The sequence below is a fragment of the Meles meles genome, chromosome 3 (genome assembly GCF_922984935.1).
Source record: "Meles meles chromosome 3, mMelMel3.1 paternal haplotype, whole genome shotgun sequence".
Classification (NCBI taxonomy): domain Eukaryota; kingdom Metazoa; phylum Chordata; class Mammalia; order Carnivora; family Mustelidae; genus Meles; species Meles meles.
In genome coordinates, this window is record NC_060068.1 from 117709677 (window position 1) to 117727116 (window position 17440).

Consider the following 17440-nt stretch of genomic DNA (forward strand, 5'->3'; position numbering starts at 1 on the left):
AGGAGAAAGCATTCAGTGTAGGGATGGAGGTCGGGTTAAGAAACACGGCACGCGCTCCATTCACGGGCAGGACGCAGAAGGGAGCCCACTGCAAAAGGCTGAGGACCATCAGGTGCCCCCACACCTCCCACTAGGGCAAGCAGGCAGGCCCAGAGCAAAGCCAAACTTCTGATGGGGGACTGGAAGCAGCAGGTACAAGCGACCTCTAAGGAACCAAGAAGACCCATGCACCAGCAGCCGAGAGCATTTTTCACCACTGCAATAGGAGTAAACGGCAACAAAGGTCCAGTCCACTATCATCACTGGGGAGCTGGCACAGGAAACCCCCAAATTACTCTGTACAGTAGGGACACAAACCACTCATGAAATCAACCACCCCTGCTGAAGAAAAGTTCACAATCCTAAAAGCAAACCATTCCTTTCTGTGCAGCTAACAGAAAAATTACAATCGCAAGAACTTAGGGACATAGAACAAATGTGATTAGAATGACTCTTTAAACGGAAGAAAAACAAAAGGAAGAAGACTTGAAAAAAGGGCAAATTTGAAAAAGAATCAAAGATAATTCCAGAAATGAAAAGTATAGTCAATGAGATTATAAATTCAATAAGGATAAAAAAAAAAAAATAAGGCTGAGAACAAGATCAGTGAGATAAATACAAAGAAGTTACTGAGAATATAACACAGACATGTAAAAGATATGAAAGGGGGCACTGGGTGGCTCAGTCGGTTAAGAGTCTGCCTTCAGGCCATTTGTACCCCAATGTTTATTGCAGCAATGGCTACGGTCGCCAAACTGTGGAAAGAACCAAGATGCCCTTCAACGGATGAATGGATAAGGAAGATGTGGTCCATATACACAATGGAGTATTATGCCTCCATCAGAAAGGACGAATACCCAACTTTTGTAGCAACATGGACGGGACTGGAAGAAATTATGCTGAGCGAAATAAGTCAAGCAGAGAGAGTCAAGTATCATATGGTCTCACTTATTTGTGGAGCATAACAAATAACATGGAGGACATGGGGAGATGGAGAGGAGAGGGAGTTGAGGGAAACTGGAAGGGGAGATGAACCATGAGAGACTATGGACTCTGAAAAACAACCAGAGGGTTATGAAGGGGCGGCGGGAGGGGGTGGGGTGGGGTGGGAGGTTGAGGAACCAGGTGGTGGGTAATAGGGAGGGCACGTACTGCATGGAGCACTGGGTGTGATGCCAAAACAATGAACACTGTTATGCTGTAAATAAGCAAATAAAAATAAATAAATTAATTTAAAAAAAAAAAAAAAAAAAAAGAGTCTGCCTTCAGCTCAGGTCATGATCCTGAGGTCCTGGGATAGAGTCCCACATCGGGCTCCTTGCCTTGCAAGGAGTCTGTTTCTCCTACTCTCTCTCTAACGAATAAATAAAATCTTTAAAACAAAAAAGATATTAAAGAGAATAGGTTAAATATAAATCTAAAAGAATCACCAAGGGGAAGAACAGTGAACAGGAAAGAGATGATTCAACAAAATAACAACACCCTGAATTTTCTTAAGAACATAGAGACGAGACCTATACACAAGAGGAATGAATGAATGAATGAATGAACAAATGAATAAAATCCCTGTCTAGTGGCTCAGTCGGTCAAGCACCCAACTCTTGGTCTCAGGTCAGGTCTTGACCTCAGGGTTATGAGTTCAAGCCCCACACTGCGCTCTACACTGTGCTTGGAGCCTACTTAAACAAACAAACAAACAAACAAAGAACAAGAAAAACAACCCTGTCTAAATAGTGGTGGAACCAGAACACCAAAAACAAAATGAAGGGGAAATTACGTGCTAGTAAAATAGTTCGATAATCTAGAAACATACCCGTAAGCTCCTCGAATGTGGCAACACAGAGAAGATGCAGGGGCAACAGGGGCTCGGACCCTTTGCCTCTCCTGCTCAGCGGGGACAGGCACAAGCACTGCTCGCTTCCTGAAAACCTCAATTTAGTCTCAACTTTCTCAGACTGAGTAAACCCAAGTTTCCGGCTTGCTATCACACCCTGTGCTAACAGGGCCTGGATTTTCACTCTAACTCACGAGACGGACATCTGTGTCACTGGATCAGGCACCAAGCGTCCAGGTTACAGGCGCCAATGCTTCCTAACGCCTACCTCCTAAAAGTGTGCCTTCCACCTCGTTTACCCAGCAGTAAAAGTATCCCGAGTGTATTCTGAGGACAAGAACCCCATCTTGTGGCAAAACGGTTGCAAGCCCTGGCTGGCCATCCACAGGGCCATTCTCATGCTGAAGATCCATCTGTGTTGAGAAGTGATCATTTTATCTGCTTCACCAGACAGAGCATCCTCCCCGGCATTTATCTTGTGTCTGTGACGGCACCAGAGTCTGCAGTAAATCTGCAGAGCACAGTAATTTTGAGACTTTGTGAGTTATTTTCAAGGGAAGGCTGGTAGTCTTTGCACAGCTTCCTGCAGGAATATTTTAAGGCAAAACCAAACACTGACTCCGGGGTGGCTTCCGAAATTGATCATCTGTCCATTCTAAGGATTGTCCAGACTCCACTTTCTCTAAGACGAACACATTTGGCTAAAGCAATCTCATGACAAAAACGCCCCAAGCCCCTAACAAATGACGGCCTAGTCACCCCCACACACAACCAAGTGGCCCACGGCACACACCTACCTATGTCAGAGCACTCACACCTTCACCCTCTAGAAGGTCCCTGTTACTCAGTATCTCTTCTCTACTTGAGAGGGCAGTCAAACTAGATTCTAGGTATTATCTCCATCTTCTTTGAGAGGAATGTCTTCCTCAGCATCCTTTGCCGCTGTCCCTGTTCCTGTTTGGCTTTCCTATGTGAAGAGATTTTGAAAGGTCTTATTGTTAATAAGCTCAAAAATATAAAGCACTGCGCACAAGGCCTGGCTCCAAAACCTTAGCTATTATCACTGCTCTTATTATCGTTACTACCGTTAGTAATGACAACAGAGTACTGCAAAGGGGAGGGGAAGACACCAGAACACAAATACAGCCTATTTATCTTCCTCATCATCAAAGCTTAAAGAAACAACTAGCTTAAACAAGCAGCCAAATTATTTTTATGAAAAGCAAAACCAAGATTCCCCCCCCCAAATCGGGCTTTAACTAAAGTTAAAAAAAGACAGCAGATTAACATTAAAACAGCGTTTATTTGTTAATGTAACATAGGAAATTAAAGCAAGTTACACTATCTTTAAAAACACAGCTAATGCGTTTTAAGAGAAACCCTTTCCTCCCACCCCCCATCCCCGCATGAATTCAGAATCTAAGAGAAGTAACCATAAAACAAAGTTTTGTGGAATCCTTCATCCAAGAGTGCTTACATGATGATTAGGTTAATATTGCCTTCTTACAAAATTTCTCTTTTCTATTAAAAAAAATTTTTTGTAGCCTTGATTGTTTATTACAAAAATTCAGTACAAAAGTTCGATATATTGAAAAATGCCCCCCCCTCACAGCACCGTTATATATAGCAGAGAGTAATCAAGAGCAGATTGCTAATCTAGATGGAGCAATCTTCAGATTATACCCAGACACACAGTGGTTTATTTACCCTCCCATCCCCTTCTCATAAGAACTTAAAAAAACACACATACAAAAAAATGTCAAAAATTTGAGGAACCCTTCCCAAACAGTACACAGTTAGTTCAGTGTCAATAATTCACATCTTGCAACAAAGTGTATGGATATGGTTCTTTTACAAAACTTTCAGTGTCAAAAAAGGAAATTAAGGCCATCAGATTCGCAGTTTAAAAATTCACATAAAGGAAATACAAAAATATTCTGTGCTTCTGAGAAGGCTCTGCACTGCATGTTGGTAAGGATTACCATACTTCTTTATTTGGAGGAAGACCATTGACTTGAGAGGTTTACATAATTGCACAGCTTCTGTTGGATGCTCTTGTGGTTCCCTGATGAGGCAAAGGAGAAAGAAAGATCAGTGCTAAGAAAGTAGATAACACTACTTTCAACTAAGGCAGAGACAGGACAAATCCATATTACCTGACTCCAAATGAACCCTTATCATGTCTCACGTACCCTTTCTAACCTTTTCTTACAGACTCCTTCCAACAAATTTGAGAAGAGCAACACTGAACTCCAGCTGCACATTCGGATCCGGAGGAGCTTAAAAAAAATCTGATCTAGGTCCCTAGACCAACTAAATGAGAATTTCTCATTTAAATGGGAAAGTGTATCTATTTATATGTAATTTTAAAGCTCCCTAAGTAATTATAATATGCAGCTGAAGTTGAAAGCTGCTGTTCAACAAATAACCTCCTTTTGTAACTTGGGAAACAGGAGGTCAGCAGGTTCCATTTGGAACCACATCAGGGACCCTGGAGGGCTGGGTCCTCCGCTTACACATCCCAGAGCACGTGCTCTGGCTTCACCCTCAAATGAGAAGTCAAAATGGCTCCCTCCCTCACAGTCTGACTTGTGACTTACTGCCGGACTGGGCTGAAACTGGCTTGTTGAAGGTCACAAAAAACACCCCTCTAATCAATTCGAAAGACGACTGAACCAATTCTCTAATACAAAGTCAAAATATCTACTCTTTCATCTTCCCTCTTTCAAACCTTGAAGTCATTACCTATCCTGATCACAAAAGCTAAAAGCCTCACCCATCTGACCTCTTTTCCTTCTCTCCCCACTCAAGTTCAGTCCCTACATCCCCACGAACCTCCACTCACACAGTCCCTCTGTGTCTCTGCAGTCTGCCTTCTTGAGTCGACCGCGGACTCGGTCTCAGGGTCTCCCTGGCTCCGCAGTGTGCAGATGCTACCTGCCCAGGCGTCCTGACTGCACACTTACTGCCAAGCTCCCCATTTCCTGTATGTCTGACACATCCCCCCTGACACAACTGGACAGATACACTTGGCGGCCAAGTCCTGACACATCCTGTGGTGAACGAAGGACCATCACAGACTCTGCCACTCCTCCTATCAAGAGCTGAAGACCATTTACTCTCACCTGGGACTGGAGATGGCCTAGAGGCTCACTTCAGCTATGAGAATATGAGCCTTGCCTTTTAGAGATCCTTTTCACCCTCCTTTTCACCCTGCTGGAAGCCAGCTGCTATGTTATAATTAAGCTTGGGCTAAACTACTGAAAGATAAAGGAACATGGAGAGAAACAGGGAGAGCCTTCCCGCCCCAGCCATGATCTCAGCTGAATGCAACCGCAGCATTAACTTCACTTTCCATCACGTGGAGCAAAAGAACTAAGTGCCCAGCTGAGCCCAGTCAAACCACCATCACGGCAAGTAAGAAACCAGTCTATAGCACTAAGTTCTGGGGTGTATGTTAAGGCAGCCAACACGTAATTCAAATACCCGCAGAACACCAATGCCTGTCCTCAATACTCAGAACACTGCCAGTCCTTCAGAACACCACACAAACACACTTCCCCGAGATCTTAACTCTTCTGGTGGCCGTGTCTCTGGCATCTGCCTGCTCCAACTCCTACCGTGAGCCACTTGTCCCACACTGAGACCTCTCTTAACACTGTTACTGTACTTCCAGTCATTATAATGCTTCCCAGTAAGGGTAGGAAATGGATCTTGTCCTTGTTTTCTTGTTCAAGCTAAACCTAAAGTATCTGTTCTTAAATAGTCCTCCAAAATGTATGAGGAAGTATGCAAAACTTCATTCTACCTCATACAACCCACTTCCAGTGGTTCTCAACCCTGGGGGCTAACCACATACAAGAATGTTTTTTGGAGTAGGACTGGGGCCAGTGAAGTAAAACAAAGAGATTTATAAATCTGCAGACACAGAGACATAGTCTTACAAGGATAAGGGTAAGAATTCTGATTAATCATCTGACTCAAACAGCTTGAGAACATAAACTGAACGCTTATTACTTATTAATAATTCCAATTTAATTAATTAAAATCAAATTTGGAGTTTCTTTATTTCAAGTGCTCTCAAAAGCCCAAGCATCAGCTAAAATCTATCTTGTAATTAGATAATTAGAAACCTAATATAGCAAGGATTTTGTTTCCCACTGCAGTTGAATAGTACTCTGGTTTTTAAAGTTTATACGCAGATACTCTAAGTTAGTGATCTAAACTTCTCTCTCACAGAACTCTTTTTTGAGCTTGCATTCCAACCCATATATACTTATTTATAAGTGATATACAGGCCCTACCTGAACATACTAGGTACACTATAAAACAAAACTGAAACGTGATATCATGAGAAAACAAATGTTTTAAAAGATGTGCTAATGTTTTCTCCCATGCTCTAATGTGCTATCCTGACTATCCCCTCAGAAAAAACGAACCAACTCCAACTGGCCAATCACTTACATGGTTCAGCAAGTAACGGGGGAAAAAAAAAAAACACCTCACTATTGATTTTGGTTTTTCCATATTTCTGTCAATAAAACTTAAATATGTGAAAGTAATACCTGCTGGTGGAAAAGTTCTTCTTCTGCAAGCACTTCGGGTGCTTCCTCTTCCTCCTCTTCCTCCTCAGGTACGGTGGTTTTAAAGACTGTACTTCTCTGAGCAACCTCCTGAAAACAAGAGTGGCTCCAACTTAAGTTAAAACCATACTGAAAAATCACACAGGCAGTCAGGGAGAGGGAACTTTGCTTTGCCGAACTTTTAGAAAGAGCACCTTTCCTACAGTAGGGATTATTTTTTTAAAAAGGAAACTGGTTCCTCGAAAGCTTTAGCTACTGGGCAGGAAATTTTGCATAACTGGTAACAGTTCTGAGATCTTCAATATTCCCTGGAGGGGAGTCCTGGTGTCCAATGGGAAACACCTGCTGCAAAGTTTCCAATGCTTTTGATTCCATTCTGTTACTAAGAGCTCTGGGAACCGTGTGGCATACTGGATTCTTTATAACACTCCCAAGACTTCAGCTTCAAGATCCATGCTCCTAGCAGAAAGAAGGTACTAAATAAATGCTGACTAAAATGACAATGAAGGCCAAATGCTGTGATCTCGGGGACCATGGTGGCAACAGTCCATCTTCAGCAACTGGTTCCTCCTGGGAAATGGAATCAAGACAGATGAGCCCTTCCTTCTTCACATTAATATATTTTGGTTTTTAAGATTTTACTTATTTATTTGACAGATAGAGACCACAAGTAGGCAGAGAGGCAGGCAGAGAGAGAGGGGGAAGCAGGCTCCCTGCTGAACAGAGAGCCCAATGTGGGGCTCGATCCCAGGACCCTGGGATCATGACCTGAGAGGAAGGCAGAGGCTTTAACCCACTGAGCCACCCAGGTGCCCCCCTTCTTCACATTAGTGGAGAAGCTCCAACGTATTCCGCACAGAAAACGGGCCTGTCACTCACTGGAGCTAAGACAGAATGAACAATTTCCATTCCCTGCCAAAAGGCTCGCATACAGCTGACTCTCCTGGAGAGAAGGCTGACTCGCACGATGCAGCCGTGTCTCTGGGTAAGCAAAAGGCTGACCAGCAAGTACATGAGTGTGTCCTACAGAGAGCCGTAGAGCTGCTCACCTTACTCTGTACCAGATCCTAAGGTCACTCAAGAAAGAGAACTCCGTGCATGAAGATGCTAAGATTACGTCAGTAAAAGCTGATCTGGAATCTAACACACAACCAGCTAGTTTAAAATGGCAAAGAAAGAAAACCAAAATCCTTGTCGTACAAATGAGAGCTCCACTTTAAGTATGTCCAAGGATATATTTTATTAATGAAGCAAGGTGTACACTGGTATTTTTCTGGGGAATTTTGATTATTGTTGCATGGACAAGTAAGATGGACTATTCTGAGAGTTTCCATTAGTCAGAAACTTCAGTTCTGGGATCTCAGTCAGTGCCTACACACACAAATAGCCATTTATAAGTATCAGCCTACTTTGACCAAACCCACACGGACAAAAAAGCACATGAATCTTTAGGTCAATTATAATGCTCTGAAGTAAGAGATCAATTGGGGTATAGCAGCATACAAAACAGAAAAAGAATTCTCAGAAAGCTCTTACAGTATCCAGTTTTACAAAATTCATCCTAAAATGAGGAAAGAAAAGTCAAAGAAAATCTGCTAGAGAATTCCTACATTCCAGCTCAGGCAGCTGGTGACCAGTGTAGACACCTCATCTGGAAATGTGGGCTCTTAAGGTACATAAGAATATTGTCCTCAAATGCAAAACTCAGAAAAAGCAACTTGCCCAACAAATTACAAATTAATTCAATTAAACTACTTTTAATGTAAGCATATGGTTAAATACTTTTCATTTGACAACACTTAAAAGCCAATTAATGTAATGCAGAAAGCCTGTATAGAAAATGAGTGTGCTAAATGTTAAAAATTGATAGAAAAATCATAAAACAAATTTAGAACCAAAAATTGTTGGGAGGCTGAGGCCCAGGAAATTATTAGTCAAGGTGCTAATAGATAAATGTCTTTATCAAAAAAACTCCTCTCAGCAAGATATCGAACCCTATCAAGTGCCCTAAAAGACCCACATAGTCTGTCTATAAAACGTACTATCAGTTGGTCCCTATTAAAGCCTTGCACACATAAAGTACACAAATCAGGAGTGTACTGAAGCCAGCCAGCACTCCCTGACAAGTTCACCTCTGCCAGCTCCGCACGGTCACGACATGCTGACAGCATGAAGTCACCACAGTGATTTCGGGATACCCACACCACAGAGATCAGCAAATGTTCATATAGATCAGACCGGTTTTTGTGGGTGGAAGAGCCGACGGTTAAACTATGATATCTCTGTACACTTAAGTTGTCATTCACATATACAGAAGTTTCAGTTATGATTATATTTCAGAAGGTACAGAGAGATTGCTTTCTTAGTTCCCTCACAGAAAAACTTTTTAGGGACGCCCTGGTGGCTCAGTGGGTTAAACATCTCATCTGCCTTCGGCTCAGGTCATAATCCCAAGGTCCTGGGATGGATGGAGTCCATCATCAGGCTCCTTGTTCAGAGGCTTTTCCCTCTGCCTGCCACTCCCCCTGCTTGTGCTCTCTCTCTCTGACAAATAAATAAAAATCTTAAAAAAAAAAAAAAAAAAACCATTCTAGGGACAGGTGGGTGGTTCAGTCAGTTAAGTTTCTGGCTTCAGCTCAGGTCATGACCTGAGGGCCCTGGGATTGAGTCCTACATCTCAGAAGCCTGCTTCTCCCTCTGCCGCTCCCCCAGCTTGTGCTCTCTCTCTCCACTAGACAAATAAATAAAATCTTAAAAAGAAAGAAAGACAGGCATTCTATTTTAGCATGTCAACATTTGCTGTTTTTAGTTATCCACTATTCCCACCCTCATTTGTCAGTTAAAGCTCCAAGTTTTAGCTGGGTCCGCATCTCTCCCAGAGAGATGGGACACATAGTCACAGGAGCAGAGCAGATCGAGCTGTTGGAGGGGAGAAGGCAGCTCAAGCTAACTCTGTCCTCCAGACTCCAGGGACTGGTTTAGAGGTGAGCCTGTGACCCAGGCTGGTACCATGTAAGTAAACCCCGGATGGAAAACCCATGGGGAATGAAGCTCTTTCCCACAAAGAACCAACCTCAAACAAGGCACCTCCAGGAGCATCCGGCACTCATCCTGCCTCAACCAAAGAGACACTCAGAAAACAGGGACACAGAAGATCTTTGAGGACACTGGGTAAGCCACTGGATCAAGTCCACTATCTCTGGATTTTTGGTTGTGTGAGCCTGTATAGTCCCATTACAGACAGTTTAATTACATTTTCTGACACTTCCAATGCCTCAGCAAGAGGAAATTTTACATAAAAAATTAAACTGACTTAAGCTAATTATCTACAATCCTACAGAACAATGGTATTTATGGTAGTAATTATGGATTGTTGCAAATATGGCCTGGGACCTACTAATAAAATACTTTCAGAATTAAAGAAATAAATACCAAATGTATTTGTCTGACAACCACAGACGTAAAAACTGTGTTCATGAGCCATCTGGGTGGCTCAGTCATTAAGCAGTTGCCTTTGGCTCAGGTCATGATCCCAGGGTTCTGGGATCAAGCCCCACATTGGGCTCCCTGCTCAACGGGAAGCCTGCTTCTCTCTCTCCCACTCCCCCGTTTGTGTTTCCTCTCTTGCTGTGTGTCTCTGTCAAATTAATAAAACCTTTAAAAAAAAAAACCCCAAAATTGTATTCATGATATTTTCCTCATTTCTGATAGAAGCCACTTAACAGAGCCCAGCTAGCAGAAGACAGAAGTTGGTTAAAATGAACAGACAAACCAACCAACCAAATAATTTACTATTCACAGATTTAAATTATGAAGGAAAACCTGAGCTCTAGTTAGCATTATGGAGATGTCACTCTAATACCACCTCAAGCCCCATCTCCATCACGGTATCTACCATCCATTTTGGGGGATTTTCTTTCTTTTTTTTTTAATTTTTCTTTAAGATTTTTAAATTTATTTATTTGACAGACAGAGATCACAAGTAGGCAGAGGCAGGCAGAGAGAGAGGGGGGATATTTTGGGGGATTTTCAACCTGCTATATTCTAAACTCCTACAGGATCACTTGTACCCTAAACACATTTTCACAGAGAAACAAACAGCCAAGATGAGGCCTGGATCCCAGGACTCACTAAAGCCTGCTGCATCTGCCAGGGCCCCTCATCACAGGGCTTCTGGACCTGAGCAGATCGCCACTCAGTCACGTGTGGAGAGAGCCGTGTTCTGCCAACGCCGACATCAGGGGAGCACCCAGCACCGGAGCCACTATCCGTGCAGCGGGGCAGCGGTGGTGGCCACAGAGGAAGGATCCCAACATGCAGAGACAGAAACAAGCAAGGGCTTCCGCAGAGAGATCAGGAGGAAGCCTGCAAGTGACTGACGGCATTGGTCAACAACGCTGCTCCCCTGAGAACCAGGCCGAGTATCAGGGATGAATACCCCCAGAGCCGCCCCCAAATCTCACACAACTGTGCTGAGGTTGACAGTGGAAGAATCACAAGCCATTTCCCTTCCCAGCTCTGCCTGAGATCAAGGGAACTCCTCACCCGGTAGACAAGGATTCCGGACAAAGAGCAGTCCGAAGACCAGCAGACATGCCTGGTAAGGGACAGATGGGAAGACCGCCAGGCATGGGACTCGGAATTCAAACACCCACAGCAGATGCTGTTAGTTACTTTATTTCTCTGAATTTAAGGGAGGGTCTGTGTTTAATTTTTATAATTTTTTTAGTCAGGAAATTCTTACTGAAGGCCTATTCTGTGCCAGGGAAAATCAGAATAGGTCCTTGCCCATCATGTGCTTAGGACTCTAATGAAAGAGGCCAACGGGCCAAGCACCAGACAGGGTTAAGAGGTCTGCAGCTGACATCACGGGAGCAGGAACGAAACCCAAAGGGGAAACTGCAAGTGGACCTGCACCCACTCCCTCCCTGGCAGAGCCCCATTTCTGGGGGGCAGGTGTGCATGTGTGCATACGGCATGGGAATCTTGATGGGACAGTAAGGGTAGGGAACGTTCTTTGATAAGAATCTAGGACTGACATGTTGAAAACTCAGTCATCGGGGCACCTGGGTGGCTCAGTGGATTAAAGCCTCTGCTTTCGGCTCAGGTCATGATCCCAGGGTCCTGCGATTGAGCCCCGCATCAGGCTCTCTGCTCAGCAGGGAGCCTGCTTCCTCCTCTCTCTCTGCCTGCCTCTCTCCCTACTTGTGATCTCTGTCTGTCAAATAAATAAATAAATAAATAAATAAATAAATAAATAAATCTGTCTTAAAAAAGAAAAAGAAAACACAGCCATCAAGCAGATGTACACTCCAAAATCTTCAAACTTAAGAGTTTCACAAACATTCTGAGAGCTAGGAACATAGCTAATAGCTAATAACATAGTTACCAAAAGCCAAATAAATACATCCTGAGTGTTTCCCAATGAGTATCTCTTTTATATTATACTCATTACATTAGTATTATCTGTGACTTGCTTTATTACTATCCACCATTTCAAAATGAGAAGACTAAGAGAGGCGAAGGAATTTGCCAAAAGTCACAAACCCAGAGGGCAACGGGGCAGAAACCAGAGCCTGTGCTCATGTTCAGTGCTCCACAATACATTCCCATTTCACTCCTAAAATGTGAAGTCCTCTTCACTTTGATTTACTCAGCAGCCTTGGCCTGGTGTGAGCAATCAGTTACTTCACATTTCAATGTGACTGCTGAAAAGAAATCACACTTGCACAAAGAACTTTCAAGTGGAACAGACACTGGAGTGGTACTGACGAAATGGCCTTACCTCTCCCTGAGAATTTTTCAATATAACCTTCACATCTTCGCCAGTGCCCCATGAGTTCTGGTTCTTCCAGATGAGGTCGGTGGGAGGACTAGCTGTGACACCAGCATTTGCAGCCCAGATCTAGAAAAAAGAAAGGACATCAGTCCACCAAGAATCCAGCCCTCCCAAATCTTCGTGACAGCAACATAATGAAGAACCTTGAACCCCTAATTCTAAGTCTCAGGACTGTGTCCCAGCTTCAGACTCACTGTAGGAACTACCCGTGGGTCCAAGAGTGCCTATGTATGCCCCAGCCTCCCCGTCCAATAAATGGGAATGCCGATGCCCAGCAATCTGAGATGACACTGTCTACATTCACCTCCTAGCCCTCAACATGTCAGCTAAATGTGTGCAAGTGGCCTTGTTCTCGTTATCCATAAAACAGGACAGAAGCGGGACTGCTGTGAAGAATAAGGGATTAACCGCACAGCAGGACTGGGTCACTGAGCAAGGATTAGTTCTCCCTGTCAGCACCCAGTTAGGGGTTTTATGGGCCATTCTTCCAGAATGGAGCCCTCTGACCCACTCCAACGTATCTTTCAGCTGTCAAGAGCAGTCAGTGAAGAGATCCTACTAATTCCTCTCAAAAAATCTGCAGCAGACAGCCCATCTAGAATATTCTTATAGAAACTGGTATGTCTCCAATGAGGGACAGAGTCACAATACCCCAGGAGTGTCTACGGCTGAACTCCACAATGCATGCAAGGAATGAACAAATAACCCATTAATCAATGATAAGCAGGACTACTACTGAAATAGGAAACAAATACTGAAATAGGAAACAAATACTGAAACAACCAATTGCTTTTCCTTTTTCAGAAGTAAGGGAATTCTACCATATTTTTAATGCATTTTATTGGCAAAAGAGTATTGGTAGAGTGGAGAAAATGTGAGTCAGAAAACCTAGGTGTGAACCCTGGACAAATCACTACAACTCTACCAGCCTCAATGTCCTCATGGGTAGGGATACTACCTACAGGATACTGCCTGGTCTTAAGGTTTCTAAAAGACCGTATGAAAAAAGAAAAGTTTTATATCCCACAAATTATTTCACAATATAAATGGCCACATGATGGCAACAGGTAGACTAGAAATAGTATTGGCAGGTATTTTTTTTTAGGTGGGGAGAAAAAATCTATGAATTTCTGATTAGAAGGGAGCCGGTCCCCTTGAGATGCCCACCTGAAGCTGAGAGATCTTCCATCAGCATTATAACTAGGAAGCAACAGGGAGTGTTTACTGAGGTAAAACAAAAAGCAGTTGGATCTGGGCTATTAGGTCATGTGGAATGTTAGTGTTTTCCTAAGTTTAAGCAACACTTTTTCACCATGGTTCCTATGGAATCATAGTTGGTTTAGTGTTAATAATAATCATAAAATGTTGGTAATCCTACTGGGTCGTTAAATCTAAAACTATTCTGTTCCAGAGCTACCTTATTCAATATGCTAGCTATACATGGTCTGAGCATCTAAAATGTGACCAGTCAAAATGGAGATGTACTATGAGGATATCTGTACGTTTGAACACTGAGTCCAAAAAAGAAAAAACAAAAGGTAAAATATCTGGCTAATACATTTTTATATTGGTCACATGTTGAAGGAAGAGTATTTTGTATACATTGAGTTAAATAAAATATAGTACTAAAGTTAATTTCATACCTTTCTTTTTTTACTTCTCTTTAATGTGGCTACAAGAAAATTTCATATATATATATATATATATCTCTTATTTGTGTTCTGTAATTTTAGATCCTTGCTATTGCCTGGTATAATTTTATAGTAAGATTAGTTATCACAACCATGTTCCAGTGAGCTTCTTATCTCATTTAATGCTAGCTACTGAAAGGAAGGAAAGAAGGAAGGAAGGAAGGAAAGAAGGAAGGAATAAATTACATTTCATATGATAATTGAGTTCTCCACTAGACCTATAGTATATATATCTATTTGGTCCCTGAGGAACTATATCTAGTGGAAAAAGCAGATGATTGGCATAATGCTTTCACATTACTTTAGAGAGATAGAGAGCACACTTAAATCTGAATCTTCTGAATTAAAATGTCAGATTCTTTCCATCACATTATGCAGCTTCCATTAGACACATAATAGGACTGAACAATTTTCTCTCACTATAATAATTACTGAAGAGAAGAAAAGGACAGTGCAGTTAGGATATTTTCCCCATTTTTTACCATTACAAAATTAGCATCTGATATTTTCACAGTGGGTATCAAGCTCTATGACACACTATTTAAGGAAGTCTTAACCAGTTTGAGCCTTTGATCTTTAACACTAAGTAAGGTGTGTATCAATCATAAATTTTAAACACATAAAATATGTGTTTAACAAGATGGGATCAGGAAGGAGACAGACCACAAAAGACTATTAATCTCACAAAACAAACTGGGGGTTGCTGGGGTGTGGGGGGTTAGGGATAGGGTTGCTAGGTTATGGACAATGGGGAGGATATGTGCCATGGTGAGTGCTATGAAGTGTGTAAGCCTGATGATTCACAGACCTGTACCCCTGGGGCATATAATACATTATAGTTAATAAAAATAATTTTTAAAAAATATGTGTTTAATATTTTTAAAAAGGAATTGATAAAAAGAGATCATTGCTTCTGTATCTTTCAGGAATAAAAATGTGGACTTCTTTCACATCTATATCAAAGTCAACACATTGTAAAATCTACTTACTAAGTAAAAGTAAAGAAATTTTGTATTTTCTCAGTGAAGCTACTTCTCTAAAAAGTATGCTATATTTAGTGACTATTAAAGATGTGGCATTTCAGAACACAGCAACAGTGAACCATTTAGAACTCACAAGAGAGTCAGAGTGCCAAAAAGTCCATCTCTTTTTAAATGTAGAAACTTAGGGGTGCCTGGGTGGCTCAGTGGGTTAAAGTCTCTGCCTTCGGCTTAGGTCATGATCCTGGAGTCCTGGGATTGAGCCCCACATTAGGCTCTCTGCTCAGCAGGGAGTCTGCTTCTCCCTCTCTGCCTGCCTCTCTGTCAAATAAATAAATAAAATCCTTTTTCAAAAATAAATAAGTAAATCTAGAAACTTGAATACTATGTAAAAACCATGTGACCCTCTCTAAAATAGGTTTTAAAAAGTCATTCTTTACAACAGGACCTATCACTTACTAATTTTTGTTCAAAATGTGAGTCCCTAATCTAACACCAGAGATGGTAACTAAGGGTGACGTGGGGTCTGGACACCAGAACAATACCCAGATGATGCGGAGGGTCACCCATGGCTGATGACTATCATATTAAGGTATACCTTAGCACTGACAGATTATCCTAATAGTTCTTTATGCCAAGCGGTTTCTCCTGAATCAGACTGGGCTACAACAATTATCAGTCAAGAGACAGCTGTGTTAAATCTACTGGAGTAGACAAAATAAAAAGAATTCAAAGGTCAATACTTTCACTTTTAATAGTCAATTACCTCTCTCAGTAAGATAGAATTTTTTAAATCTTTAATAGCACTTACAATTCCCTAATCGTGTCAAAGATGTTTTAATGCTCATTTCTAAAATGCTTCTCTTTAAGCCAAAAATTTTCTTGAGTCACTTTAACTGTTAGTTAAGACAGTGAAGTTAAATTAAATGATGATTAAATTCACTTACTGTAACAGTCTGGCCTGCCTTCAGCACATATCTTGAGGTATATTTGTAACTGACTGATGTGTCTCCAATTTTTCTGATCATTTCCCAGCCTCCCATTGGCTGATCCTATTCATGAACAGAGTAAAACAAGGTCACATCAAGTATACAGAAAGTAATGGGTAATCAAATGAATTTACACAGACAGTTAAGCTACGATAGCTCTGTGGCTGCCTTCTCTTGATTCACATCTTCCTACCATAAGAAGAAAACATGGTTTCATCATTCAGCAAAACAGTATCTTCAACAATGCTGCAGCTTTAATATTAAGGTACTTAATTTTAAAGAAGACAAAACTGGAAGAGAGGGGATGTGAACCAAACTAAATGGTTCATATTCACTGCTAGATCGGGTCAGTCTTTGAAATTTACAATACAATCTAGCAGTCATAATCACAATTATAAACATGCAGTACTGATTACTTTAAGCTTTAAAAATATAGACACATAAGGGTGCCTGGGTGGCTCAGTTGGTTAAATGCCTGCCTTCAACTTGGGTCATGATACTGGAGTCCAGGGATGGAGTCCCAGGATTATGTCTCAGGATCGAGACTGGCGTCGAGCTCCTGCTCAGTGGAGGACCTGCTTCTCCCCGTCCCTTACCCCACTCATGCTCTCTCTTTCTTGCTCTCTGTCTCTCAAATAAATAAATAAAATCTCAAAACAAAACAAAAATAGACACATAAGCTTAAAAACAGATGGAAGAAAATATAACCGTTTTCTTCTATGCCACTTCTGCCCATACTTAACTTCCCTTCCTCAAAGCATAAGGGGCTGAAAAGGGTCAGTGATGCAATAACCAGTCCCAAGGGATGGTTATCATCTCTAGCTCCATGCTGGCAAGGGCTACCTGGCACCTGAGGAAGGGTGCAGAGTATTTAAAATAACTAGATGCACTAATCTATACCCATCTCTAACTCAAAGACAAGAATAAACCAAGCTGAAAGCCAGCTTTAACTCAACACGGGCTGTTAACACCTTTTAAAAAGAGCCGAACTACAACAATGGAGCAGCATAGACTACTCTTACTTTTAAAGTCGTGACTAAGAGGGCTCGGAGCCTGTTCTCTTTAGCATGTGAACTGCTAGCTTTCCTTTGCTCAGCCAAATCATTTACTCATCCACACATAGGACAGAGGAGAAAAGGTGTGATTTTCACAAACAACATGTGACAAATCCTGAACACATGCTTCAGAAAGTGACATCCATCCCACTGCACCTCCACGGAACCCTCAGACCTGCCTTCCAGCATCATCTCACACCCCTCCATGACCTCCAGCTCCATGATGCCTACCCAGGGAGGACCCTCACTACTGCACTCTCGGAGACCCCAGCTCGAAACCTCAGAATTCCCAATGAATATTTTGTTTACTTTTGAACAAATAATTTCAAGATAGGGCTCCATACTGTTCTTCATACAAATTAAATCATTAGCGTTCATTCAATCACTTAAGAGAAAAATAGTCCCTGCACATATCTGAGTCTGCGCTCAC

The 17440-nt window shown here is 42.0% G+C and overlaps 1 protein-coding gene across 1 annotated transcript in view; it reads right to left on the bottom strand.

The window, feature by feature from the left end:
* Positions 1-3172: 3172 nt before the first annotated feature.
* Positions 3173-17440, bottom strand: part of LMNB1 (lamin B1) — a 52681-nt gene continuing 38413 nt past the window's right edge. Inside the window, exons 8-11 of the mRNA XM_046000831.1 lie at positions 15914-16018; positions 12242-12361; positions 6439-6546; positions 3173-3938 (exon numbers count right to left, since the gene is read on the bottom strand). Coding sequence (XP_045856787.1) covers positions 3897-3938; positions 6439-6546; positions 12242-12361; positions 15914-16018 — 375 coding nt within the window. The 3' untranslated portion in view covers positions 3173-3896. The remainder of the gene's footprint in view (positions 3939-6438; positions 6547-12241; positions 12362-15913; positions 16019-17440) is intronic.